This window comes from Polyodon spathula, chromosome 4, assembly GCF_017654505.1.
Source record: "Polyodon spathula isolate WHYD16114869_AA chromosome 4, ASM1765450v1, whole genome shotgun sequence".
Taxonomy (NCBI): Eukaryota; Metazoa; Chordata; class Actinopteri; order Acipenseriformes; family Polyodontidae; genus Polyodon; species Polyodon spathula.
The window spans coordinates 16,827,566-16,848,883 of NC_054537.1; the positions used below are offsets into that span (position 1 = coordinate 16,827,566).

Sequence of the window (21,318 nt, forward strand, 5' to 3'; positions counted from 1 at the left end):
GAACATTGACATATTAAAATACAAAAGGAAGTTACATATAAAAATCAATTTACTCAAAATCCACTTAACATAGTTTTACAATTTCTCTTAATAAACTAATTTGTAGTCACCTATAACTACAATTAGGTTTCTTTATACTGAGGGAACAAGCACATACAGATTGTGTTTCCTGCAGATTTGTAAAAGCAGCTGAACTGACCTGAAAAAGATACCTTAATACGGGGACAGATTAATAAAATAACTGTCAATCCCACAGTGCAGCAGTATGCCAAACATTATTCACCGACTTCAAATGCAGTGGCAACTGGTTGAGATGTTTGTTCTATATTTACTAAATTTAGGCATTGCTGCTGTGCTTTGATTGGGCATTATTAATATGCCAGCAATGTCAGGAACTACATTGACCAGGCAAACAATACAGAATGGCTTTCATAGTCCACAATGTGTATTCCCCAGTGGATGGCATGATGTGACTGCAAGCATTTACATACATTACATTCTAGGACAGAGCATCCTAACCTTTTGGTTAAAGCAAACCAATAAAGATCCATACAAGAAACTGATGTTTGACAAATGCCACAAGTATGAACATGTATGCAAGTCCACTTTCCACTCACCCCTGCTGGACGAAAACATAATTCACATGAAAGCTATTTAGTTGAAGCATAAATACATTTAGAACCATGCCATTACTACTATAATTTGGCAGTGTACCACTTTATTGTACTAGATGGCAATTATAATTCAGGATATTGTAACACTTTATGACTTGATATGCGCACTACCCTCCCGGGCAAGCAGGAATCCTACATGTATCAGTAAAGGGTTGGCTTTCCTTTTCCTTTACCTGCTGCTTATATTCTATTTAAACAATGTTTTAACCAAAACCATGTAACCTTCCACCACTGGGATGGACTTGAAAGCGGTTCTAATATCAGACGTATTCATTTCCATCAGCAGCAGACAGATCAAAATGATTTCAAACATAACTCTGTCAGCGCTAGTTAGGATTGCTAGCAGGCAGAATCTATTCAACGTGCAATTAACTTTTCTAATGAGAGCTTCTCTAGTTCTAAATCTAAAAATAATGTAGGCCAAACATGAAGGCTATAAATAAACTCTTCAGGGAAATCTTGGATGTTAGTATATTAAATTTACATTAGCAATTACGAATATATCCCCCCTCCTCTCTCTCTCTCATATATATATATATACCACGCCAGAAGTGGGATATATCATTGGAACCACACAGCTCAAGTGGTTTATACCGTTTATAACACAGCTACCTGTCATTTGTAGGAAAAATAATTAAAACACATTTAAATTAAGACAAAACCAGAAACTTGTATTGTGTGTATATATATATATATATATATATATATATATATATATATATATATATATATATATATCCAGTGTAATATAGTCCCACATTTAATTAAATTTAATTCATTGTTTGCTTATTAAAAATATCTTGTACTTGTTAGTTTATTGTGAATTTCTGCATCAAAAGTGCCATCTCACTAGAAACTGGAGGGCTGGATACAAACTGTGATGATAGGCGGTGTTTCAAATGATACTAAGGAAGTAAGCAGAGCAGCTGCGATCGAGACTGAAGCCGGATCCTGAAGTGAGTTTGTAAACTCGTTATAAATCGCGGCGGACATATTCTAGTACGTTTTCACCCTTTTGGATCTCAAAATGCTTTTGTTAGTTGTCAGACATCCCAAGTCGTGCCAGATTAAGCTGACGTTCGAAACAGACTTTAAGCACCAATCCCACTGTGGTGTCAGGGGACGGTACCTCAGTTTCCTGCAGACCCTTAAAATCCAGGCCGGTAATTCAGGGGGTTATGTCTGGCCTTTTTGTTACCTGCTTTTCTAAGAGATTTCCTGACTGGCAGAAATACATTTTTGCTGGTTGTTAAAACAACTTCTGTTAAAATATGTATTTAGTCCAGCTCAACATTATAAAACTGGAGTCTGAATACTGGTTCTCAGCTGAACAAAACTTCTTGTACTGGCATAAAATCCCCTTATGTAGACTTTTTGGACTTATTTCTATAAAATGAATGTCCAATTTTTTTTTTTTTTTTTTTTTTTTTTTTTTAAAGTACATTAACCAGCCTATGCTGTAGGTTTTTGTTTTGGTTTTTTTTTTTTCAATCTTTGTTTTCTTCTATTTCATTTAGCTGTTTCTCATCTACTATTATGTGTCTACTCTTGCTGGTGCACCTATTTATTTTTCAGATGGCCTGCTGTCTTCACTCAGAAAATTGGTGTTGTACCAGTTATGTGGAGTTTCAGCCCCAAATATAATAAAGGAAATAGGTGAAATGCCATTCATTTTTGGCAGTGGTTTTGTAACCAATAACAAGTTCTCAGCTTGTCATGGAATTTAGAATGTAGTGGTGTATAGTGATTTATTCAGTGTGAAGCAGCTCATTAGTATGCAAGCTATGCTATACGCTATCTATACGCACAGTGACGTGATGCGGTTTAACAAATCAAAGGTTGTTATTTTTCCAAGCCGTGTTAGAAATGTCTATCTATCCACACACAGGTGATCACTGACACTTGTGTAATGTCTGGTTGCAGACTAGATTGATGACTGCAGCCCCCATTTAATACTGAAAGACTTTACACACTGGTTTCATGGTGTAGAAGGAAATGTCTATTACTCCAAGCAGACAGCTTTATTTAACCAGACAATGCAAGTGGAAGCCCCCGATCCTTAAAAAACTGCTGCTATTACATCCTGTTGTGGGGTCTTTATTTTTGGAAACAACAATTCAAGAAATACAAGTTTAAAAAAAAAAAAAAAAAAAAAAAAAGTTTATTTCATTTTTTTTTTTTTTCTCAAGAAGTACAGCAATGAAAAAGGAGTGGGTAAGGGCATCAGCCATAAAAACAGGAGATGTACAGTACATCAGTAAGCATCATTGCGTCTCAGTACCCCAGGTCGCACAGCTACAGCGTCACAATATTAGTGGTTTTAGGCTCCCCGTTAAATCAGAATTAAGAAATGTGGAGCTACACAAAGCATCTGCACCACACTAATAAAACAGAGACCACCCAAAGGTTCACACTGAAATTCAGACATTAGCAACTAACTACAAACATAGAGGAGGACAAGCCTACAAGCAATACAAACTAAATACATACAAAAAGCATATGACGTAATTCCTTAAACCTTTAAATCACATATTCACACATACAGCTATGACCAAAAGTCTTGCATCACCTAGAATTCTAGAATTGAGACATAATTTAGATTATTCTTATTTTTTTTTATTTTTATTTTTTTTAACACCATTTAAATCAAAGAAACTACAAAATGGTAAGAGTCCACTGGAAGCCATCATAGTAATACAGTATTTCATGTTCGATTTTGAAGTGTCATATTTTTCAATGTCAGTTTTTCATTAAGTACAGTGATGGAAAACTACAAAGCAGTATGTAATTCAATATGTTAACATAACATTTTCCGGCAGGTTTCAATTAGACTTATGAAGCAAAATGAGTTAATTCTATATGGCGATCCTAACCTTTGGCCATAGCATATCAGTAAGAGACACACATTTACAGGGAGGTTTAAAATGAGTGTGACCCTGCGCTAAATGCCCTGCCCATCCCCCCGCCAGCGCATTCACTTATTTTTAAATGCTTGTGTATCTACATATGTGTTGTATGTTAATTTCTCTTACAGAGTTGGACTTAAGTCTTTACACACGTCATACAAGTAATGAGTTAATGGAACTCATTTCTTTCTTTGCTCAAGCACATTCGTAGCCAACATAAAAAAGCTGTACAGTTTGTCTACTGTATTAATTTTACAGAAACTGCTGAGGCAGTTCAATACTCGCCTTTTCAGCCTATGTAGAATGGCTTTTGTTACACAAATTTCACTAGCTGTTAAACCAGACTTTTCAAAACATATTACGGATTAAATGATATTTAAGAACTAGATGCTAGACAGAAATTAAGTGCAGTAATTCTTACCTCAGATGTTAGTGTATTTGATTTCCTCGTCTCAGTTTTTTGGTTTTGAAAAAGAACCACACTTCATGGGAACTGTTTCTGGCAGTTTATTAGAACGTTCTTATTCATCTGTAGAAGAATGGTTTCAATCTTGTATCTCAATGCCTGGCCATCAACCTCATAAGAGATGCATTGTGAGTGTTATCATGAATGGAAAGAGCAGTTGTAAAGAAATACTACACAATAACAACAACAAAAAAAAAAGTGACAAAAGCAGTTACTTATCTGCATCAGTTCAATGCAGTTGTTGATAATCAAACCTTTATTGTTTATCCAGGATGAGAATCCACTGACATTCAGGTTTAATTTGTTTTGTAATTTGACACAGCTTAGCTGCTTTGAAGGTAGTGTTGCTATAATTAAAATTTGATCTCAGCCTCTCCTCTAATGAGTCATGTTATTTTGCAACTCTTCCATGAGATCAAAAAGACGATAACAGAAACAGGCTTGCCAAGTACTACTAAAAAACATTTTGTTTTTGTTTAAGGTTAAGATTACATTGATTTGACAGGCTTCTTCCCATGAAGTGTGGTCAAGTTTATAAGCATTTCTTTTTTTAAAACTGAAACTAACACATCAAGGGATTAATTTACCACGAGAGAAAAAGCAGTCATCAATTATTCTAGTTGCAAAAACAGACGGTCAATTAAATAGTTACACTAAATGGTCTATGGTTTACTTTAGCCTGGTCCAACGCCACTCCCTGATGAGTGCCCCTTTCTAGTAAACAATATAAGTAGGACATGCCTACATCCTACCATTCTTAGTCTTATCTGCACAGGAATCAAGGTATCAGAATTATCATACGTTATTCTTAACAGAAGTGTTTGTTTTTTTGTTTTGTTTTTTATAATATTTTAAAATCATTCCCAAATTAAGTGCTGGCTTTTTTGTTTGATGCCTACTACATTGTTGAAGGTCTAGTGGACTAGGAATTATACATTTTACAATCAGAAGCTGGACATACACTTTGTTTGCCATTTAAAGGTTAAGTAGCAAGGTTCTGAAAAATATAGCATTACACGTCCCCATGTGTTGCTAAAACAGTTTAAAAGACGTATCTAATTTATTTTTTCATTGTTAACATCATGACACCTTTTTACACTTATAACTTCAAAAAGTTTGCTTCAAAGTGCTTTTCAAAATGTCTGCTCTAGTGCACTGATAGCGAATGGATTATTGCCCACATTGTCAAACAGGTAACACAGCAATAACGATCCATGATGTGGTATGGAACAGAAAAGCCAGAGCACTTTTTATGGTGTTTTTCTTCCTGCAGTAATTTAGAACACAGATCTCAAACCACAGTGCACTAAAGCAGACATTTTGAAAAGAGCTTTGAAACAGACTTTAAAATGTATAAGTGTAAAAAGTAGTCAGGATGTTAATGAAAAGAAATGACAGGTACGTTATTTCAACAGCTGTAGCAACAATGGGGACGTGTAACGCTGTATTTGTTTTGGAACCCTGCTACATAGTCTTTATTTAAAGTTTACAGCATAACATAATTCTGTTGGTGGAGCAGGTAGGAAAACTTCCTATTCCTTCTGCATAAAATCAGTTTGTGGAAGTGTGTTCACAATAGGATCACCAGTGAGGCCAAAAACCTACCACACCAAAAACTATTTTAAAAGATTCACAAACCCCTAGAGTACAAATGAGTGCTGTAGCACTTTTACATTGCATCTTTTTCAGGTATATATTCAGCTAGGCTTCCTGGCTAGTTCACATTGCGGGAGAGTCTACACAAACATTCCAGTTTACCTGAAGCATGTTTTGTCCAAAGGACATACAGGAGCTCTTCAGTGACACAAACACGCCTTAAAGCATGAAGCAATGTTCCCCGACGTTCCCTGTGTCAATGCAAGACAACAGTAATTGCAAGTTTCATACATATCTTGGGCTATGCAAATTAGGAGACTTGGATTTTATTATGAATTATTATTTTTTAAAATAGAATTCAATTAAGCTTTACTTACAATAATTAACACCCAGTCTCTCTAGAGGACCCGATACTCTCCAGAGCACTATAAAATGTGCTTTTAAGTCCACACTCTGTAAACAGAACGACCAGTAAAATACAGTAACTAAGATCTGTTAACAGAGACAAACGGGTTACTCGTATATGGCACACATTAGAAATCCATACAGACACCACTTGCAAACACCTATTCACGATATCTTATGCATACAAATAGTCAGACTTCACGCAACCAACGCAGGGTTTTCTGTTAAATTAAGGCAGTCAAATATTTATTTACAATAGCTTTTTTTGTTACTAGAGCAGCTGTAGATAGTCAATTTAGCTAAAGATAGAGGGGAAAAAAGGCAATGTCTGAATCAGGTTTGCTACTTAAATTGCATATCGAGAGATTAGCAGAAGGCGCACAGGACACTGCTACTGACATTCACAATTTAAAAATCAAGGCATTCGAAATAATTCTGGTGTGTGTGAAAGAAGTCCTGTGGTTTCCAGTGAATAAGAAAGACATTGCCTGGTCTGTAAGTGTTATGTCAAATTACCCCAAGTCGTAGAGAAAGAAATTTCACTGTGATCCTTTTCTGGCAGCACATGAAACATTTTTGAGAGACTTTGCCTCCTGTAGTTCCGAATTTATGCTTTGTTTTGTGTATGTTTAAGCAATGTGTAGATGTACCCCCCTGTATGTGTTAATTCACTTCAAGCCTTTTGGTCAGGCCTGCTAACAAACTGGGTTCCTTTGGTAGGGCAACAGAAGACGTGGCCCTGCCATTATAAAACGCAACATCTATAACAGAAGATGTGACCCAGCCATTATAAAATGCAACACCTATAACAGAAGATGTGACCCTGCCATTATAAAATACAACATCTAAAACAGATGTGACCCAGCCATTATAAAATGCAACATCTATCTCTGATTCTGCTGGCAAGGCTTTTCCTCTTCTTCTTTCCATTCTTTTCTTTACTATCTTCCATCTTCCGTGCACGGACCTCTCTCATTAAATCAAAGAACACCTGAAAGAATAGAAGACACAATAACTAAAAAAAGAAAAGCTTTTAATTAGAAAAAGTTGCAATCTACCTTTTAAATAAGATGATACATCTCTGAACTACTTGTCTTTGAAAAATAAAGAAATACATTGTAAGAAGGGCTTTCGACGAGTGCCCAAAATGACCTAATAAAAATTTAGCACTTGAAGTTTTTCATTGTAACGTCATGAAATCTGTAAATGTAAAGCAAGTTTCGGAGGCTTTGCCATTTGCTGTTGGATGTCAGTTATATAGGCACAGTTTAATGCAGCAGATTGGATATGATGAGTAAATCAAAAGTCATCACATTAAGAGGCAGAACCTGTGAAACTTCCAATACAATTAACAAGTTTTTTGTTGCTTTATGAGTAACCAGAGTCCACTCAAAACAAGGCAATTGATTTACTACTATTTTTGGGTACATGGAAACATTGCAGAAGTGATCTCATTACCTTGTCCACATTGGCTCGTGTTTTTGCAGATGTTTCCACATAGTTTACGCTCCACTGCTCAGCCCGTGTTTTAGCTTCTTCCACAGAGACCTGTCTCTTGTCTTCCAAATCTGATTTGTTGCCCACCAGCAAGAAAGGGACATTTTCATCCTCCTTCACTCTCAAGATCTGCTCTCTGCAGGAATAAATAAGAACATTCACCCACAACTACAAAACAATGTACTGGTCACTGATGAAGTTACTAGCTGAAACACGTTTCCCAATAAATAAGAAAACTCAAAGCAGTTCACAAGTGCAGTGGCTGAAACAATAACCCCTTCAGTCACAATTATTATTATACATTTTTTTAAAAAAAATTGTATTGTTCTTGTGAACTCTATGGTGTAAAAGAAGTAGCCCTGCCAAGACTGAATTGCTTTATATGCATTACAACTAAAACTACATACAAGCTGGCTGCATCTCAATAGTTAAAGTCTCAGAGTTTAACCATCAAACAAGAAGGTGGCATTTCTTCTTTCTGACCAGCTATACAATAGCTTTATAAAATCTCTCTTCAATCCAACAAGCTATTACCATCACATAGAAAACCAACATATGTGTTACATGTCATAACAGCAGACATGTTAAACTCAATTGTCTATAAAAACCAATGCAAAATCAAACAAATCATAAGAATGAATGTTTATTAACCCAGTTTGAGAAATTTAGTGTCCTACTTTTGTCTCTCCCCATCACCACTTCTACAGGGTCTGGAGTGTCCTTTACTCACCTTTCTACTCACAAGGGGGGATCAGGAAATCAAAGTCAGGCATAATTACAGTCAAGTTACAATGGAGCAGAAACTGCCCAGCAATGAGTCGACCGTTGTAGATGTCTGTGTGCAATATGTGTTCTAGCTTCCATAAATCACAACACACAACTAATGAAACTGACCTACAGAAGTTTGTAATACCAGCAGCAGGGTTGATTCAATGTGCAATATTCACTGTGCGTTTACTTATGGGAAAAGTTTTGGTTATGAAACATTAGTTTAACATTGCAATTAATTACCAACCGTTTAAAATGTTAATACCTACAGCTCTTAATTACCATGTCTCTCCACTTCCTCAGTTTGATTTTATATTTCATTTTACATTTACAGTAAGGTCAGCAAAACTGATAATATGGCATGCACATCTGTAAAGGAGTAAAGGCTGTACTACACCTATTATAAATGACAGAGCTATTTTCAGATTTATACAGAAAAGCTGTTCTCCAGACGTATCCAAAATTCAAAGGTGCGACATATGCACAGTCAAGCACCTCAGCGGCCGGTCGTATAAAACAGCGAGTGTCCCAGTTGGCTGTACCTGAAATCTGCCGTAGCTGCAAAGGACTCGAGCTCTGTGATGGAGAAGACACAGAGGAAGCCCTCCCCGCTCCTAAAGTAGTTGTCTCTGATAGCAGCATAGTCCTCCTGTCCAGCAGTGTCCAGAATGTCAATCTGCACTTCCTCCCCGTCCAGCACCACTTTCTTCCTGTAGCTGTCTGCTTTGGTAGGCTCATAGTCTTCCACAAACTAGGAAGTCAAAAATACTGACTGTCTATTGCAAATCACCACAAGCAAAAAGGCACAGTTAAGGTTTATGTTATTGCTGTCAGTTGTGAGTTCCTTAACCCTTAGTGGAGATGCATATAACTCTTCAAATCGCCGCACCCCCCCACCCCGCAACAACATTATCTGTTATTGAACATGCTATATTCAGTAGTTTATAAAATTTCTTGCAGCAAACAATGCCACTGTCACTTGTGTAAACTGGTAGCTGATTTGTTTGATTCTCTGTTGCCGGGAAATGAGCAAGTCAGATCTGTGCAGATCACATCCTGCCCCATCTAAATTTATTGCTTCCCCCTCCTGTTGCACTATGGAGCTTTTACATACAAATACTGGAGGTCCAAGTTTTAGTTCTACTTAAAAAAAAAAAAAAAAAAAAAAAAAAACGCAACAAAAGAAACCCCACAACATATTGGGGATCTTTATATTGCTTTCAAAGACATCATTAAAAGTTACTAAAACCAGAACACATCCATGTTCACAAGACATTTGTGCATCTAAGACATTAAAGTTTAAAATGATTCCAGGACGTAAACATTTAAACACAAAATGGCAGAAACCACCAGCATTATCTGAGGCCTTTCCTTGTTATGATAATGGTCTTCCTTTGTTATGCTAATGTAGTAATAAAACTGGTTTTAAAAAATGGTTGCAATATTTCCCTTAAATCCATATTACACATCACAGAGCAAAGCATGCTACTGTAGCCCCCCTCCCCCTCCCCATTACTAACAAAACAATTACAGCGTAGTCCGTCATACCTCATCATACATGAATTGGAGCGTTAACGCTGACTTTCCTACACCCCCACTCCCGACCATGATCACTTTGTGTAAAACCAGGGAGTTCTGTCCTTTAGGCTTGTTAGCTGCCATCTTTGGAGAAGAGATGTATTGCCTCTAACAGGAATCGAGTAGGGATGGATGTGTCTGAAAGTAAAAGATAGTGTCACAAACCACACAGACCTTTTAATTATAAACAAAATAGACAAAAAAATACAAAAATAAAATATTTCATTCTACACACTGGAGGCTCAGGATGTTACCACCTGCAACATTCAAAGGCTTACGGCTACAACTTAAAGCTTTTGTTCAGATGCTTCAGAAGGCGTAGATGTTCCCAGAGCATTTTCTACCAGACTAAAGGCTGCCACATACCAGACGTCATGCTATTTTTTAATTGGACGACAAGATACTTTCGCAGTGACATGACTACACACACCAGAAGCGACACAGGCGATGTGACGGGTTTGAAAACTGCCATATCAATACAACTGTTAATTGCTATTAACAAAACTATGATCAAGACTTGTACATATCCTTTAACTGTTTGTGGAAATTACGAGAGTCTTCTCTGATGGTTTTTCAACACATATGGCAAAAAACCACATATACCAGGCTTATCAAGTTCCTTTCAAAGGGACTTCCATAGGATTGTCTTTCAAATCTGTATATCTAGAATTGTGATGACCTTTGTCATAAAGCTCTGGGTATTTTTTCAACGGCATATTGTTTCCTCCGTCATTTTGGATACTGCTTCACCATGCTGGACCACGTGCATTAAAGCTGTTCTCCGACTGGTTAATTCCCTAGTTGTCGCACGACAATCGCAAAGAATAGGATAAAAAAAAGAGGAAAGAAACTTGACAGTCTGTTTAGACTTGAGAGAATGGGAATCACATCTGAACACCAATTGAAGTACTCTATCCGTCTCAACCTTGGTTCTTGACCGGCGTCTACAGTAGTTTCATAAAAATAAACATAACACCGTGGGAAAAAATGAAGCACACAAATCTAAGTTTACTGATCAAAAAAGGCATCAGTATTTAAAGTTGGTGATTAGCATGTTAAAGGAGCAAGCTGTTTCAGTTAAAAGCCTGTTTGGTCAAACTACAAAGTCCACCAAATAAAAATGTGCACTGCATGTGCTAAGCATAAATAAATAACCGAAAAAGGGTTAACAAAAAAAAAAAAAAAAAAAAAAAAAAAAGCAGAAAATTCTGTTTTGATTCTCCCACAAAACCCAAATACTATGGTCCAGATTTATCAAGGTCTTTACATCAATATGCACCATCTATCAAAACGAGTAATACTACTGAACTCAGGCACACTTGTCACTGAATCCTACTAGTTTTGTAGCATATGATCTGCTTTTACAAAAACTGCACTTTGGTTTAAAGACCATGTGTACCAGGGCAGAGGCCTTGCCCACTGAGAAATGTGTTTTGTGCCACATGCTTTAATTAAGGCCAAATTAGTTAATTAAGAAAAGTTTGGAATGTTTTAATTGTTGTTAGAAAAATGTGGAATGTGGCCAGGGGTAATTGGTTAATTGTCAATTAACCCCTGGCCACACTATGAAAAAAGAGGAAGAAAATGTTTGTTTGTAGCAGCAGCTGCAGCAAATGTGAAGAGAGAGCGTTCAGTGAAGGCACATGCCCAGACGGAACAGTGGGAGAAGGGATAGCATAGCTTGGGTGTGATTTGAAGAGTTCTATTTCAATACATTATAAAACGATCAACTTGCTACGAGAGCTGGAAGCACCAGCACCGTACTTGTTTTGTGTAGCGCTCGTCCCCCTTGTTTGTTAGTGTCCGTTCGTTTTGTTCATCTATTTATTTTGGCCTAAAGTGCCGTGTCCTGGTTTGGTGTCAGTGTTTTTGTTACAACCTTTTATTTTCTGTTTAATAATAAACCGCGCAGCAGCACTTTCATTCACAATTTCACTCGCAGTGCTGTGTGTTCATTTCTGGTCTGACTACTATCCCCACTAAAGCCAGCCTGTCACAACTGACAATTAGGTATAGCCTCAGTTGAAATATTAGGCTTGATGTAAGCAAGATAAACATTGTGGAATTCGTACATAAAGCATGTATGCTGATTTACTCTAATACTTTTGATATGGTGTTGAGTTAAGATTGTGGCTGTTCCTTTCCCAGCTTGGGAACTAAGAACAGCCTTGTGTATCTCATATTCATGTAATTTGTTGTAGATATTATCAACCCAGCTGTTTTGTACAGTCATTGCCAGTAGCTGTTTTAAATATAGGCCTATATAAAACAAGAGGTCCTGGGTTAAGTCTATTTTAATGACCTAAACAGTGTCAGATCTTAATACCCTTTCACTCAACAGTATTACTGCTGGGGTTTTCCTTCAGTGGTGATTTACTGTCATTTTTAGAATATGGATGTAGGGATACACTGATTTCGATAACTGTTTTTCTTAATGAGTCATAAGATAAATGAGGTGAAACAGTATTCACTACATTTGAATAAACAATTTGGGCAAGAGCAGTAAAACACATTATTAAACCAACCCGGTACAAGGTATTTTGCTTTATTACAGCAGCTTAGATTCACTTGTGTACCAGTTCTCTGCGTATGGAAACCACATTTTCACAAAATTTCACTAGTAATCTTGAAAAACAGCACAAGTACTTTACACATAGCTAATTTACATATCAACCCCCACCTTTCCCATTCATTTGCATGACGTCGGGTGAAAAGCCTGGTTTACTCGAGTAAAATAAACAGAGAACGGAAACCCAAAAAGCATTTTACACAAGACACTTTTCTCGAGTAAATGTTGAGTTAAAAAAAAAAAAAAACTTGCATGGAAACCCCATTATAGTTACCATGAAAAAGAAATTGGTTAAATCTGACAAGGACTAGTTGATGTCCATGTCTAAGTAGTCCTCTGGGTGAATACTTAAAACAAATGTACATATATAATCTCATGTTCAGCGTTGCGTTAAAAATAAATAAATGCAAGGAAGTCAATTTTCTAACGGGGTGTAGCAATTGTTTATAAGCGTTCACAAATAATGCTTAGAAAACAGTCACTCAGGAACTGAAACCTCCCTTCATCTCCCCTGCAATGCCAACCCCACTTAATGGCGTTTTGCGTGTGTGTTCTCCCGCTGCGCAGGATGCTAAGTTTTTTACTGAAATGCGTTGCATCCTTTGACATGTAAAGTCATTTTACAAAAATGTGTTGATTTATACTGGGTTACAACCCTGACTGAAGATGTCATTAGCAAAGGGGATTGTACTAACAGGGTCAAACAATAGGGCACATTTTACTAAACATTTAAAAACTAATAAGCAAACAGTTAGCATAATGAACATTATCGTAGTGTGTTGCTTAAAACATAATAACACAATATATTCATAATAAAATTGAGTTCTTATCTATAAACAATAACACATTTAAAGCTCAGGACTCACTGAAGTTTGGTGGTGTTTACATTATCGTCAGCATATTTTAAGTCTTTGAAAGCTGAAATTACTTTTTTAAAAACACATTTTTCTTATACCAATACAGTATTGGTGAGTGATAATAAGTTTGTTTGAAAACCAGGCTTTAAATCACTGATTGTAGGTGCTTCTGTGAGTGCTCTGGGGGCTCAAGCACCAATGGGGGAAAATAAGGTCCCGCACAGTGCAAATAAATCACCTGTTCTCTCAAATTATAGTGTAGATGCTTCACAAACAGAACTGTTATTGCAGTGTTTAAAAATACAAAATCCATACAACAGTCTTCCAGCTTTCTTAAATATCTGCGTTTCCCTCGTTTTTCTTTTATATTTCGTAAGCTCTCATTAGTATCTAAACCTAGTAGATACAGCTTCCGTCAGTTCTAGCAGATTCTACTGTACTTGCTAAAGTGGTTCTCCCACTGCTAATTAAAAAATAATAACAATAATAATAAAATAGCCACCTAGCAACAATTTCATCCCGAGGGCTACAGTGAAACGTACTGTCTTTAAATTGGGGCTTTACTGAAGACCGCATGTTTAAGTGAGCACCTCAGTTACTGTAGATGGTAATTCATAGCCAGAAACACATGTAATGTATAACAAAATAAACATTTTATTTGTGTCATTGGTGTCAATTTCAGACAGAGCTTCATGGTCGGCAAGGTAACACAGATGAGAATTTTTTCTTTTGTCATCCGGTCTGGTACTGTTAGTGTCAGTTTCTCAGCACACACTACACAGTACAGACAGTAATTGCTCAGTAACAAGGTGCAAACAGATGATTGATTGATCTGTATGAGCGTTTACAAAGGGCATTGTTAATAAAATTATAAGTGTTTTTTTTAGCAAAATAAAATCGAAGCCTATTTTTAGGGACCCCAACTGTTGTTGTTGATTCCAACTTAGGCACTTCACATCAGAACTAGCAAGTTTCAAAAGGTAGTAGTCCTTTGGACTTGTAGTAAAATATTGTTAGTTTCTAACCTTGTTTTGGCTCCGCAGGTTGCGAGATTGGACAGTTTGTTACAAAAAGTGCTGCACACACAGCACACAGAGGGCCGACAAGTTGAGGTCACTGCAGCAGGCCCAATTGCCAGCACAGATGGGAAAAAAATTGCAACAATACTTGTTAGTAACCTTCTGACTTCAAAAGAACCTTTTCAGAGTATGTTTAATGGTTTTCAAAATTCTGCAATAGTTATTTTTTTCTCAACAAACAGCAAATCTGTGAAGACTGATTTTGGCACAAATATAAAAAGGAACTATTAGATGCAAACTTTTTGGATCTGGGTACCACTATGCCATAAATTAGGAATTAACAAATTTCAGCAGTTATTTTTTTAATTGTTTAATACTAACACAGTGCCCCTGATCAAGAAATCATCCATGCTTTCAAAAACAGTTCAGTGGGACACTGCAACGCTCAACTTGCTTGTCCCTGTGAGGTAGTTTCAAAGACCTTTCCAACTTCTGCTTTCCCTTAATGAGAAATCAACCAGTTTTGCTCTGATGATACAGCACAGCACTACTCCCAAATTCAAAGGGAATCGTGTTATCCAAATTAAAGAAAATTGCCATTAGGCTGTTCTAGCTAAAGGAATAACTGTAGGCTTGCATGTTCAACAGGGTGTTGGCATTTATTTCCTGAAGTTCTAGATAAAATTCCCCTTAGTCGCTTTTACCTAAAAAGCAGGCGTGTAAATACAGTAAAACAACTCATAACATCATCATTCTGAAACAGAACAGTATTGCAGGTGCTGTTTTACAAATACAGACAGCAGACAACAGATCCCCACACAGGCTCAAGGCAGGATTGTAGCACAGTAGCTGATGATTGGCTAAGACGGATGATGCAGGTAGGATTACCTGTTGCAGTAGCAGATTAGACAAATCTAAACCATGAAAAATACACCTACTGTATTGTCACAGGGTATACTGCCATTGGCTTGATTTCAAACGTAACCTACAGTGTATAAAATTGTTGCAAGTGGTGCAAGGCATAAAGTTAAGGGGATGACAGAAAAGCAAATGTTGCTGTCGTTGGGATACCAAGGCAGTTCTAGGGGGCAAAAAGGCAAAACATAAATCCAACCCAAGGGCACCAAAGCGATTTCATAGTTATTCATAAAACAACAAAAATACAAATAGCCTATTATGTTGGTGAAATTTTAATTCAAACAAACACAAAGTCAATGTTTTCTGAGTGATACACAGACTAATTGTTACAAAAATAAAATATGGGTCACTTTTCCATTGTAAAAATCAAATGGTATAAAAAAAAAAAAAAAAAAAACAATTTAAAAACAACAAACTTTCATAATGAAAAAATACAAGAGGGTAATTCGGCAAAAAATAAATACAGGGTATTTTTTACTAAACTCAGTCAGCCTGTTAACAGGAGCTATAGCGCTTGTCTGTGTCCTGTATTACAACCAATTTCTGCAGTACTTTACTGTGAGGCACACTAATATTATTATTGGTCAGGGATGAATTGTTGTGCACCCACTTCTTACCTGAACATTAGGTAAATCCTTGAACACTTCACTTCTGCTTTAGACAGCTCTTCTTGTTTCTTTCTTTTTAAATGTTTTTGAGTTGGCATGGGGCTCACAGATGGAAATCCCAGTGACACTGCCAGTGAGCACTTGTCATTGAGAATTCCTGGAAGCATGGTCATATTGAGCTTAGTCTAACAGAGCACCTCCCTGTTAACCAATGATACAGTATGTCTTTCTCGTGGCTTAGAGCTGGGAGGTGCACAGTAAAAACAATGGCAACCACAATACATTGTGACAGCGAGTCATTTTCTCACAGGACAAGATTAGACAGAATTGCTGAGCAAGTTTGTGAATGGATTGTAGATCAGATCAGCTGGTGCCGATGGACACCAGCAGCAACTTCTGCAAGTTTTTTTTTTATTTTTTTTTTTTTTTTTTAATTTGAGAGGCACTGTGGCCACCAGTGCTGTAGGTTATTTCATGCCCTAGTGTGTTATGGGGGACGCCAGCCCATAGGACTTGTCATAGATACAGAAATCAAACTTGTTGATGCCCTAAGAGCAAGCACTAAGCATGATGAATGGAGATCGTTTTTCAGAGAGAGACAGGTCTCACAGCACAATGGAGTACGTGACTACGCTGTGACTTGAGTAAATCACAATGAACTCTTGAAGGAGCTGTGATTTCATTCCTTTTCTTTACATTAAGAATCAAAAAAGTGTGAATAAGGTCGTCTCAACTGTGTCTTGTTTAATTGGGACAGCCACTTATTCAAGATATTATTCCTTCTCCCGAGCTGTCCCGATAAAGCGGTGCCGAATGTACTGGTAAACACGTTTCAAGGAGCCTGCATTAGTTATACCTCCTGCCATGTTAACTGAAATCTAAGGTGTCATGTCACATTTTACTTGTTTTTATGTTATTTTTACAGGGTAAATGTTATTCTTTTGTATTTTAGGTATGTTTCTTAATTGTTGAAAGGGTAATTGGTTCATTCTTGACTGGGAACTAATCGAGACAAGTGCTGTAGCGAGACGACTGGCTAAATACAAAGTACAAACAATGTTAGATGTGAGGCTTTATCATTCTGAGCACTATGGGTAAATGGAACTACTATTTTAGCAGCTTTGAAGCAGAAAGATATGTCAAGCCCCTTTCACACTGGCACTCCTACTTGTACAAACCCCCGTCTAAATCCCCAGAATTCCTCCAGTAGAATAAAACATGTTAATACCGAGTTTCACGACAAAATCGCCAGCCCGGGTGCGTCTACCTGAGGTGTTGAATAGTATAAGCTGTATGAGTATTCCACTTTGACCAGCAACCTCCAGAGAAGTAAAACAGATGTACTGTAATATAGAACTTCAACTATAAATACAGAAATGGTAGTAGTGCTCGATGTTTTGAGAAACTAAAATCATTTTGGCAAATGTTCAGGACAGTCAGAGTGCAGAGTATTCCCCAACTATCAACAGTACAGTGGCACTTCTTCACATGAATGAGGCTTCAGAAATGGACACATGCTCCCTCGACAGAACCTGCTTGATACTTGCGTGCCCAAAAAGACCCATTCTCTGTGCCAAGTTGCAGTGGCAGCAAGTGCGTATAAATGTACAGTACAAGCTCTGCTATAGCAGAGAAAGCAAAACCAAAAATGAAAAAGGTTCTCTCTTCCCACTTACACCACACTTTACAGGAAATCCTGCCATCTTCTGAAACTACCATAATGAGGTACATTAAATGGTCAAAATACAATAAGATGCAGTTTACCACCCACACACAACTCAGTCAGTGCAATACAATCAGGAAACAGCAAGAATAATAATTCCTTTATCTGTTCAAATCCAATTACTGCACAAACAACAGAATTAAGCACTGCTTGAGCAGACACTCACTTCCACATATACTTCCAAATAACTAAATACATTCCTGGTATAATAGGCGGTTACTATAAATCTACTAACTTGAAGGCACAGTTGTCATTTTAATCAAAACAAGACTTTGTAAAGCACAGGAAGCTTGTCCTTGTTTTTTAAAATCAATATTGTTTATTTGAGTTAATTTGTGAGGTCTGTCATTTTGCAGGCTAGTTCAAAACCTGCAGTGTCTCCTACCACATGTCTTGGTTTTTTAGCACCAGCTAAGTCTCCAGTGCTGTTTCCCACATCTTCCCTGATCACTTGAAATAAATGTCTTTTTTAAATGTGTATTATTATAATTAGGGCTACAAAATTACAATGACTTTTGCTTGGACTAGCGTACAGTATGTGCAGACTAGACTATCTTTTATGTTAGATTGTGCCTTTATTTATCCTTTTGAAGGTTAAGCTATGTTGCTGATCTTTAACTTCAGGAGTTTTGTTATATTTTGAGAAATTTCTGAACTTGACTAACCAATAGCTGTTAAGCATTGTATTTTCTGTGTGCCCATAACTGCAAGTACTGCAAAACAAAAACAAAAAAATGGAGATTAGCGCCAACAATGAGCCTAGTCCAATTAACACCAGTTGGGGGGCAAAGTTATCCCATACCACAAGGTGTTCAGACAGTTTATTCTAGTATAGATGTTGAAATACACCTGGAACAGAAAGCAAACTTTCACAAAAGCAAGTAGACTACACCTTTTTGCTTTTTCCTTGGTTTACAATACCGCCAACAAAGTAGAGAAAGATGAAAAACTATAGGCCTGTACAACGCAAAACAACTTAAAAAAAATAACTCTGAACATTTCTTTTCAGCAACAATCAATCCGCTCATACATTTTTTTTTCTTATTAGAACGGTGTTGTTTTGGGGAAGACTACATTATCTGACCTATCTAGCAGATTAATGCACATCATGAAGCATCCAAATGGGATCTCTCTTACACTGGGGACATATCATATGCTAGAATACCTGCCTGGTCTCAGCGGGCAACTAAGACCAGCCACTAAGAAATCAAAAAGATTGAACGGTCTAAATAGCGGGCAGTCTCTTTCAGCTGCACAGCCTAAACTGGACAACTGTAGCAATGACCTGGGCACCAAGATGCCTCTTTATTGGCGCTTTTAAGAGGTTAAGGTAAAAGGTCATAAAACAGGCTCAAACCTTTTACATGCTATTAATACTCATTAGCTAACCCTTTAATTGCATCTTGCTGATGAGCGTCTTTGAAATATCATTGATTTCCCATTCTAACTCACTGCACACTTATCCCAGAAGGTTTCTTCATTTATTTCTGTTTTTTTTAAAGAATTAATCTATGTTGTGTTTAAATTCCCTATTACTGTGGGTGACATTACAAAAGGAGGATTGGATAAATTCATATTAATACAGTTAAGAACAACTTATCCGCAGCTTGTGGTTGACAATTATTTTATCACCATTTAAACAGCCACAACTTGAACTACAAGGATACAATGCAATACACTGTAATGAAACCAGAGTGAGCTACTGTACTGTCTATAAACTAGTGCCCTGCCTAACTACTGCCCCTAAATTTAAAAATGAGAGCAACCCAACTGCAACTGGAGTACAGAATGGACTGAGGAAAGGCTTTTGTTTAGACATACTGAGATGGGCAACAAGTTAATCCCCTATCAACAGGAACAATCCCTTTTCAATGCAGCTTTCAGAAATGATATGTACATCACACATTTGTATTTAATCCATGTGCAATACAGTGCTTACATGCCCAGTGAGAAAAAGAATGACCAGACAGCTGTGAAAGACAGAATCCAATGACATCATGGTACTAACACTAATATACAGATTTTGTTCCAGAACCTGTTGCCTGTGGTGTGCATATTTGGTGGAAGCTGCCAAACTCTCCACCTTCTGACCCTCCTAATCACTGGGCTGTGCGTATTAGATTAAAGACATACAGTACTGTTAAAACCATCTCCACTCCCTCCAACTGTAATCCCAGCTGGGGAAGAAGAAAACAAAGCACCATTAAAAGAATAGTCAGGAAAACATACCAATAACGGATTACATCAGAGTAAAGCCCTGTAACAAGTCTGTAGGAAATCAATTCATTCGGTACTGGTAACGAATGATTATATGTTTTCCATTCAGTCAAGGGCCTGCTGTGGGTGTGGTGCAAAATGTACGAAGCTTCTCCGCACAGAAATCGGGCAATGCACACTGATAAATAGTTATTTACAAATACACAAGAAAGAATTAAAATAATTACACAACAGATAATGATTTCTAACCAGTACAGTTTCTTGTTACCTTACCAAAGAGCATATCCAAAAAACGTATCCTGGTCAGTTATGCCTGAACTTGACCACAGTCGATCAACCCCACTCCCACTTACTCTGCACCCATCAGATCAAAGCCGTGTGAATGAAGCTGCACCGAGGTGGCACATCACTAAAATCCGCTGTATAATCCCAAACTCTACATCGTACCGAGCACAAATAGTTTAATCCACCTTTTCACGACTTTAACCACACCAAAAAAAAAAAAAAAAAAAAAAAAAAAATGCAAAGTCCCAAGTCACTTCAGCCAATCATAGTTTTTGTGTTTGTTTTTTTTAAACAAATCCTGTTCGTTTGCTTATTTAATTATGCTAATGTAATGGCCCGCTGATCACACTTTTAAAACTTAGTATTAGTAAGCAATGCCTTCATTTTAAGTAGAATTTTGAATTGTAATAATAACAATTTTTCCAGGGTTTTCACGTTTATCGGGCCTGGGAGAAGGTCACAATAAGTAACACAACCATACAAAAGACAGGAAGAATTTTATCAGCATACAATTACTGTCGTTACAAGATAAACTACGGGAAGTCTCAAACTAAACCTGTTTTAATTGCATGGACGATAATTAATGATTAACAAAACTGGTTAAGCAACCAGTACGACTACTAGACTACAGATGTGACTGCGCACAATTCTCCTAACCCTTCGCTTTGTTGTGTGTATCAATTTCAGAGCCACACGCTGTACTCACTTGTACAGTCTGATCTAAATACAAGGGGACGGACCATAACACCAGACACACACACACACACAGGAGTTGAACACGAACATACAAACTGCTTTGCATCAGCGCGGATTTGCAATTAAAAGTCTAAGACATACCTGCGTGTATATTAAATTGATGTGTTTTATATTGGTTCCCTGTGTGTCTCCAGTTTACAGATTTTCGATCTTCCCTGATGAGTTGATCTGGGTGATGTCTGTGCCCCCAACTACGTTAATTTCTAACCTCTCCCCTTTCTCTCTGTGCTGGTCTGGAAATATGGCGAAAGGGTGTGGACGGCAACGACTTGATGATGTCATCGCGTACACGGCGCCGCAACATTGTAGAGGCGTGCTAAGAATGGCTTTGAGCTCCTGCTCATCATGTGCAGAGACATCAAGCGGCTTTGTTTTCATTCGGACATTTACTGGATGAAATCATTAAGCATTGTGTCATTGAGTAATCTTTACTGTAAAATGCGCAATATCAATAAAACATTTGCTCCAGTTTGGCA

General features: G+C 37.2%; 1 protein-coding gene across 1 annotated transcript; it reads right to left on the minus strand.

Annotated features, from left to right (window-relative positions):
• Positions 1-5,456: 5,456 nt before the first annotated feature.
• LOC121314234 (ras-related protein Ral-A) lies at positions 5,457-21,107 on the minus strand. Its single transcript, XM_041247269.1, has 5 exons — positions 20,924-21,107; positions 9,861-10,028; positions 8,855-9,063; positions 7,506-7,680; positions 5,457-7,038 (listed from the first exon to the last, which is right to left on the minus strand). Exons 2-5 carry the CDS (start codon positions 9,972-9,974, stop codon positions 6,916-6,918), a joined length of 621 nt encoding a protein of 206 aa, XP_041103203.1. The 5' UTR covers positions 9,975-10,028; positions 20,924-21,107; the 3' UTR covers positions 5,457-6,915.
• Positions 21,108-21,318: the final 211 nt, after the last annotated feature.